Source organism: Scleropages formosus, chromosome 22, assembly GCF_900964775.1.
Source record: "Scleropages formosus chromosome 22, fSclFor1.1, whole genome shotgun sequence".
Taxonomy (NCBI): Eukaryota; Metazoa; Chordata; class Actinopteri; order Osteoglossiformes; family Osteoglossidae; genus Scleropages; species Scleropages formosus.
This window is the reverse complement of record NC_041827.1, coordinates 15,650,434-15,659,222: the sequence shown is the minus strand read 5'-3', so window position 1 is coordinate 15,659,222 and position 8,789 is coordinate 15,650,434. Positions and strand designations below refer to the sequence as shown.

Sequence of the window (8,789 nt, the reverse complement as noted above, 5' to 3'; positions counted from 1 at the left end):
TTTTTCATGTTTCTCATGTGCTGTCTTCATTTCTTCTGACTCTAAATTTCCTATAGTGTGTGTGTATGTATGTGTGAGTGTGAGGGAATGAGTGTGTGTACCCTGTGGCATCTCATCCAAGGTGTATGCTCACTAGCCTTGTGCCCTGTCCCTGTGGGATAGACTCTAGACCACCATGACCCTATTTGGACCAGTGGTTAACAAAAATGAGGTAATGGGTGAAAGCATCAACATGTTAAACATTTCAAGCCTTGTTGGGAAGTATTCTATAAAAAGTAACTTAGAGCTCACATAAAGATATTTACTAGAAGAAGAATGAAACATTTTGCTTAAAATGATTTAAATAATCATTTTGTTGCATCCTCAGTTATAAAACATCTGTCCCTGTGCTGTGGTTCGGCTGATCAGTAGGCACTCTTGCAGTGATTGTGCCAGTACAGTGTGACAACTGTTTACTAGGCAAATACAGACAGTCCTTAAAAAACACTTCTACTATTTGTCCGAGCAAATACGGTCTTTGCCTTTCAGACATTATTGATTTTATTCTATTCTGGTAATAATGAGTTGTCCTTATACAAATGTATGAAATTAGATTTCAGTCATCTCTCAAAATTTTTCAAATTATCCCAGATTTATAATTTATGTAAAGCTCCATTGTTGGAATATAAAACTGTGCATGGCTATGCATGAGATACTGATATCCAATATGTGTTTAATAAATACTCCCTTGTTAAATGTTACAAGTAACAGTTTATTTGTAATTGTATTAGTTTAGAATGTAAATTTCTTTAAATTTCTTTTATAGGTGTGTCAGTCTGACAGGTATAAAACGAATTCACTTTAACTCAGATTTTTGGAAGGAATGTTTCTAAGAATATCTCATCTCTCTAAAACATATCTGCATGTGATAATTTAAAATATATAATAGTATTGTACTGTTACTATATTTATTAAAATATCTAGTAGTATGCACAATTATTGTTTTATAAAACAATTATGAAAAACGGGGCAAAGCTGATGAATGAAAATTGTTTGAAATTGTTATAAATATTGGGTTTTAAAATTTAAAATATTGATACATCTCAAGGAAAATAATAAAATTCTACATTTTAAATATGTATTTATTTTTCCAATATTTCAAATAAAATGTGAAATTAAAATTAAACCAAAGAAATAATACATGCTCATCAAACTAATGAAAAAAACATTTTTACAACAGGTGCTGGATCTTGTGAAGATGGCTGAAATAAAGTACACATAGTGGGACAACACTTCAAGTTGTCAACGTTTACTACTGTATGAAATAGTAACATAGAAACGCAATAAATTCAAATACAAATATATCTTACCAATACTGCAACTGTTACTGCTCAGATGTTACCAATACCAAAGTGCGAGCACACTTTCTTTGAGCAGCACATTAATGTTTACTAAATGCACAAGTATGATTGCTTTTAGTTTTTTTTAACTATGTAGAAAAATAAACATATCTATCTATCTATGAGATAAACAAGAAAGCCCGACTGGTAAAATCAAGATCTATGTAACACAGAAAATGTGAAACAATTTAGATTCACTGACATTGATACGATGGACTGGTGTCCCGTCCTGGGTGCGTCCCCTCCCCCTCCAGCCTGCGCCCTTCATTGCCGGGATAGGCTCCGGTTTGCCGCGACCCTGCTCGGTACAAGTAGTAGTTGTAGACGTGTGTGTGTGTGTGTGTGTGTGTGTGTGTGTGTGAGAGAGACATTGATATATTGAACAATTATCTTCAGTTTATTAAAGGATCTTGGACCTCATTTATAAAATATTCATATGCACAAGTTTGTTAATTGTGTAGATCTGATGTTACACAATGACCAGTACTTTATATAATTTAAGACTAATCTAAAAATGTTATGTGTTATTTAATATAAAAATGACAGTACTTTCCGCTCCATATTGATGTTTTCAAACATGACAGTGGGAAATGGTTCACTTGAACCTTTGTTCTGGGATGTGATCACACGCTCACACGCTCACACACACACACACACACACACACATTTTCAGAACCGCTTGTCCCATACAGGGTCGTAGGGAACCGGAGCCTACCCGGTAACACAGGGAGTAAGGCCGGAGGGGGAGGGGACACACCCAGGACGGGACGCCAGTCCGCCACAAGGCACCCCAAGCGGGACTCAAACCCCAGACCCACCGGAGAGCAGGACTGTGGTCCAACCCACTGCGCCACCGCACCCCCTACCCACATGTTCACATTTAATATAAAATTAAGCAATTTTAATGAATCCCCTTCATCTTCTTCATCTGCTGTGGAAATAATCTCTACACTCCCGCCCCCCCATTCTGGTAACATGCTCAAAGGTACTATAAGGAAATCACTAAAATGGAACAATTTATAATGATTCTGCATCTAGTCAGGGACACAAAAGCTATCCTAAAGTTTATTATTATTTATGACACTAAAGGAAACTGGTAGAAATAAGTCATATGTTAAACAGGACACTGATTAAAAAGAGTCCAATGCTGAAACAAATGCTATCATGGATAAGACATTTCTCTTCTAGGAAATTATAATGTTAAAATTGGTTTTTTTATTCTTTTGTCTCCATCTTACATTGATTGCTTACTAAAATTTACCAATTTATTCAGTGATGACATTTTTACTGGAGCAGGAGGCAGTATTTGAACCTGGGTTTTGTAAGGTGACAGCTCTTATCACTACATGCTGCCCACCAAAAACCCATAAATGAACATAAAATCACTTTAAAATAGTGATATATGTTTTTTTTTGTTTTCTCACAGATGACACATAACAGTTTGTAAAGTCAAAATATATTTATTAAAAAATACAAATTTACAGCATAGATGTGACATACAGTACAGTAGGATATGTTGGAATACAGTATTTATAATCTCCATACAATCAATTATTTTATAATGTATGAAAACAAGATATTATAAAAAAATAGAAATTAAGTACTGAAGATGTGTATCGGAAGACTAGCCGTATCATTACCAGTTACAGTATACAGGTGCAATTCATAATACTAAAAAATAACAATTGCTTTGAAAATAAAATATTGTGTCATAATTTTCTCCACTTTCCCAAACCAAACAATGGCAAACATAACAAACAAATTACTGTTTTTCCTAAAATGAGCATAAAATTGCTAAATAACATGAAAATAAATAAAGTGCACATGCAGAAATCATTGCTTGCTAGAAAAATGTTCAAAACATCTTGAAGAGCCTATGGAAGCAATAATATAAGCATGTTTTGCAATGCAGTGTCAACAAGAATAAAAAGTTACCTTCACTTTGCATTTAATCGCAAACTCATATGGCAGGATCCTTGGCAGAATTTATACCCGCAGACTCACTGCTGTAAGTTAGTTCATAAATGAAAAAGTTATTTGTAAATGTTATTCTCCACATCTTTAACTTCAATGTATACTAAGTGTGAAATGCCTTCTACAACTGAACAGCTTTTCAGCATTTTGGTTTTCAGTCAGTCCCATTACAGGTAAGAAACTGGCCAAGACTGCGCTGAGTACCATCCTTTCATTCGAAACATATACTGTATATATGCAAACACATATATATATAAACACATATATATGCAAACATATACAGTCCACATACAGTACATGCTATGTGTATATATATATATATATATATGCATACATCATGAACACAAATAAACATAGCTGAACACAAAGACCAAATTTTTACATGAAGGTCAGGGAAAGGAAGTGCTTAAGAATAGACAAAAGGACAAAAGACCTAGATGTTTACAGCTGGACAGAAAACGGTTGAGTAATTTTGCGCTAACTGCACTTGGGGTGTGATGGAAAGCCAGCTTTGCACGCATGAAGCGGAAACCAAAAGGAACTCTATATCTCCGAGCGTCTTGCAGACGTCCTTGTCCGTCCAGCATAAAATCTTTGGAAGAAAGTGGACGACTGCTTAGATCTTACGTCTCTAACCCACGTACTTATGAACACTCTGTCGAAGAAAGATCGTATTCTCATCCAGGATGTCGTATTGACGTATCACCCCCGAAACTTTAGACCTTGGAAAAGGAAGATACTGACGTGCTTGAGTAATTTGCCAGTTTACTGTTAAGCCTAGCGGACCTTCACATTTCCTGACACTGTGGCAATAGCCAAATGTTTACATATTCCATTGAGTAACAGCCTGGAGTTTGTGCCGACAGGAGCGAATTGCCTAACTGAGAATCTGAGCAAATAATACAGTGCAAGTGCCTTTTCAATCCATTTAAAAGTTCCTATTCATTGTTTACATCGACACAAGGAAATACTGTAACGTTGGAAATTATCGAGAAGATTGGTGGTCTTCGTAGCTCGTAACTGTAACGTTATTTTATCCATTGTCTCTGTTACACTGATGCTGAGGATAAAAATGAGAAGACACATTCGTGTTTTCACAGTGCTGCTTGAAAGCATGTGAACCCTATAGGGATGGTCATTATTCTTGTATAAAATATAAAAATGAAGAAATAAAATGAATAAATGATTATGATTTACACACCTGATTCTATTTACCTACTTGGTTTAATCAGCGAAACTTGGGGTTCACTTGTTTTTTGCATCTGCACAACTTCCGTTTTTCTACCACACACATGATTTCCACTTTAAAGAATGAACAAATTACTGTGGCACGGCAGTGCTGACCAAGCCGAGGCAATAAAAATCTGTGCGCTACACCTGGCTTTAGGAGATTCTCCACTAAAATTTTAAGTTTATTAAGATTTTCCAGATTTGGGAAATCAAAGTCAGAAAAGAAGGAACTAATTCATGTTGTTCCCTATTTCCCAGTTTTGATGAAGTGAAAGGGAAAAGGCACTTACACGTATTTCTGTTTGGCCCTTGCATTTTGCATGCAGTAACGTTGCATGTTCTGCATTTTACAACTGGAGCTGTAATGAGATTAAATAATAAGCTGATGAGAGAAAACGTCACACTTTTACCAGTATGTTGCTCATCACAGCAAAGAGTGGCAAGACCCGATATTAAAAAAAAAAAAAAAAAAAAACACAAGAAGAGGTTAACTGGCACTGCAATTTTACCATCCTTTCAAGCGTGAGGCTTCACATGCAGCAGCACACATGTATGGCGTTGGGTTTATCAATGCAACAAAGAGCTTTCATCAATGCCGAAAACCTGCACCCTGCATCTCCTCAACCTGGTCATTCCTGTAAGGATCTCTTCTGAAAAATTCCTCCCTAACTCAGGCACTGCGCTTTTTTTACTCAGAGTAGTAACGTTTTAAAATGCTTTCTACGCAAGGAACTGCCCTAAAAAAATCACATACAAAAAAACGTAGCATTAACAATTGCATTAATCTTTACGGCAGAAAGGTTGAGGAGAGCGGAGTCTTACTACAGCGAAGAGACTCCTTTTTGGCTGCATATTGCATTTAAGCTTTTGTTGCTTGTGACGATTCGCCGTCTTCCCTATCAAATGTACACTGGGCCCTTCGTTTTTAGCGTTATTGCTGGCCAGCGACGACACGCCACACAGCGTGCGTTCGAGAATCTGACAGCACGTGTGTAGAGACATTGAAAGCAGCAGGTAAATTTCCGCCTATGCCAAAACCGCACTCCCACCGACACCGACACTCTGTGTCTATCAGTCACAGGTCTCGCCCCGTCTACGTGCACCCGCACGACTCCACGACCATGTCGGGCACGTCGGCCTTGACGATGCTGTGCTGCGAGTTGAAGTAGACCATGGAGAGCGGCCGGCGCTGGGTGGGGACGCAGCAGGAAGACACGGCTGTGTTGATGCCGTTGGCCTTGAGCTGGCTGAAAACCGTGGCGTGGAAGGAGGACGCTATACCCGGGGAGCCGGCCAGGTGGTGGGGGCACTGGCCCATGCAGTAGTTCATGTGGTAGCCGTCTGGTGCAATGATCCAGTCCTGCCACTGGATGTCCTTGAACTTGATGTAAAATTCCTTTTTGCAGCAGATGGTCACGTCATCGCCGCAGAGCAGAGAGCGCTTCCTCAGGGTGTGCCTGGACTCGTCCTCGCGCAGGCGCACCTGCGCCACCAGGAACGGTTGGTGGGACGTGTTGGCAGACCCGCCCTGCGCACAGAGGTCCTGCTCACCTGCCTTGCAGTTCACCTCCAGCTGCAGTCTCCGCTGGCCTCCGTCAAGGAAGGCCTGCAGGGTGTGGGTGATAGGGAAGGTGTGCCAACTGTCCTTCTGGACCTCCAGTGTCTTCTGGAACACCAGAGTTCGATTTGCACCCCCCTGCCCCAAGAGGTAGATCTGAGCGGAGGTGCGAGAGTCTTTGAGCGGGGGGTCTGCAGAATGCACGTAGAGCCACAGTGAGGACTGCAGTACCTGCACACTGTGACCACGCTCCTGCAGAAACTGGAAGGCCAGCCTGGGCTGGGTACCGCTGGAGTCTATGTCATCTGGACCCAGGAAAAAAAAAGACAAAGTCAGACAATTACAAGAAAGAGCGAGGAACAGTTTCCTCTAGCTTTACTCTAAATCAACAAATTTACTCTTAATCAAGCCTTGCAGAGTTTAATACATTATCAGACAGTGATCTGAGTTTATTTCAACTCATAGTTGATAGAGATCCGTTTTGTGGTGCATTATCTACCGAGTATATACCATAAACCACGCGATATAAAAATGGTCAAAACTGGCAACTTTTTGGATTGTTTGAGCTGCTGACGTTACAGGACGATGTTCTTTAAGACAAAACTGTCAATTGTCTCCGTTTCCGTTTTTATCAGGCACGGTCACTGGATAATTTAAGGCAAGGATGACACGAGTAATTGATGATGAGCGTGACCCTGCCCATGCGTGTATAGCGGCTTCTGTGCATCAGCACAAGTGAAAGGTCATCGGGTTCATGGGTATCACCGGTCGCTCTTTATGGAGTTCGCCTCTGTTTTTCGCATTCGCCTTTTTCTCTCCCGGCTCACAAGATTTTGCATTTACGGAACGCTGTTCTCCAGAACAGTTGACAACGTTAAGCTACCTACAGCTATTTACCCATTTCTACAGCTGGTTAATTTTACTGGAGCAATTTTTCAAGGGGAATACAGCTGGAAGTGGAACCGACAAATTTTGGGTCTACAGGCAGCAGCGGCAGCAGCAGCAGCAGCACTGGTATTGACTTATTATGACAAGAATGCTCTCCAGGGAGTCCACACAAGTGTAGGTGTAGCAGGTGGATGTGTCCCCAGTATTCCAGAAAGCCCTGGCCATCTCCATGGAGGTCTAATGCATGCATAGAGCTGTGAAATAAGGGTTCCAGTAGAGTACAGGTCGGGCTCGGACCTAAGTCATCAGAGCAGTTGGAGAGACACCCACTAACTCATGAGATTGAGACTGAGTGAGGGGAGTAAACTCGAGGTTGCGAGGCTGCTGCGTTTTTGTGAAGCAATCGTGTTAACTTCACCCAGGCCGATGTATCCTTTTGCTTTCCTAGAGCCTGTATGATCACTTGAGGGTGCCTGCCTGCCTGCCTGCCTGCCTGCCTGCACCGCAGCGGGAAGGGGATTCGAACCGACAACGTTCCGATGACGAGAGAGAGAGCAGCCCTGCAACCCGGCGGCGTAGCAAGGAAACTGGAAAGTGAAGTAATGAGAGACGGAGCCGACGCGAAGGGCGGGTCGGGTCGGGTCGGGTCGGGTCGGGACGCCGTTCGTTTCTTACCCAGATCCGCGAAGCTCACGATCTCGTAGCCCTGCTGATCTCTGGCTCTCGCCAGGCTGCCGTCCCGCTCCGGCGTGCCGTCCTGCCTCGTGCGTGCCGCGTGCAGCCTGCGGAGCGCCGCGAGCAGCGCCGCGCGAGGCACCGCGTGCGTGATGTTGGGACGCTCCTTCAGGTGCAGTTTGGTCAGGATCTGCTGCTTGGCGATCTCGACGAGCAGCTTCTCCTCGGAGCCCTTCTCCATGGCCGGCAAGCCGCAGGACGCGCAGCCGCCGGAGCCGCCGGAGCCGCCGGAGCCGCCAGCGGTGGTGGCGGCGCTCATCCCCTCCGCGGCGAGCGCAGCCATCAGCAGCAGGGCCGTCAGGAGCCGGGAGGGCGCGCTGCCCGTCGGGGGACCCGCGACCGTCTGCGTGTCGGCGGTGGACAACATGATGATGATGTTCGTTGCGGATGTTGAGGGAGAGGGCAAGAAGAAGGAAAAGAAGAAGAATAAGAAGAAGACGAAGAAGAACAAGAACTCAGATGAAGAAAACTTTCTCCGGGAGCTGGATGGATGGATGGATGGATGGATGGATGGATGCGCCCGCGGGTGCCGCACGTGCCGCCCAGGTGACTCGACTCAAGCGTCCCGCGGCAGAAGAAGCTCAGCAAGCGAGAGCGGAGATCGGAGGAGATCTGGAGTAATCCAGCCAAACTTGTGACACGTTGGCGGGACGCACCAATCATGGGTGCCTCGGGAGGAATTACACACAGACACACACAGGACAGGTGCGGGGAGGCGCGATGATGATAAGGTGATAAAGTTGGCACCGCGACGTGGCGCATGACCTCGTCTGGCTGGGAATCGCCGGGACGTGCGCGACTCGGGTACAGATCGTGACCGCTAAGCGCGCGCGCGTCGCAGCGAAGCACCGCGGCACATGGCAGCGCGCCGAAGGTTTAGTCAGCGCTCGAATCCAAAGTACGAACGCGTTGCTCTTTGTTCCACTTACCTTTCTCCTTTCCACTTTCTGCCTGCGCGCAGCCGGCTTCGGAGCCTGGAGAGAAACACGTGTATCACTGCAAACATGATGCAATGAATCTGTTGG

At 43.6% G+C, this 8,789-nt stretch overlaps 1 protein-coding gene across 1 annotated transcript; it reads right to left on the bottom strand.

Moving 5' to 3' along the window:
• Positions 1-4,598: 4,598 nt before the first annotated feature.
• Positions 4,599-8,544, bottom strand: LOC108928360 (inhibin beta B chain). Its single transcript, XM_029247893.1, has 2 exons — positions 7,705-8,544; positions 4,599-6,446 (listed from the first exon to the last, which is right to left on the bottom strand). Exons 1-2 carry the CDS (start codon positions 8,129-8,131, stop codon positions 5,677-5,679), a joined length of 1,197 nt encoding a protein of 398 aa, XP_029103726.1. The 5' UTR covers positions 8,132-8,544; the 3' UTR covers positions 4,599-5,676.
• Between the last annotated feature and the right edge of the window lie 245 nt (positions 8,545-8,789).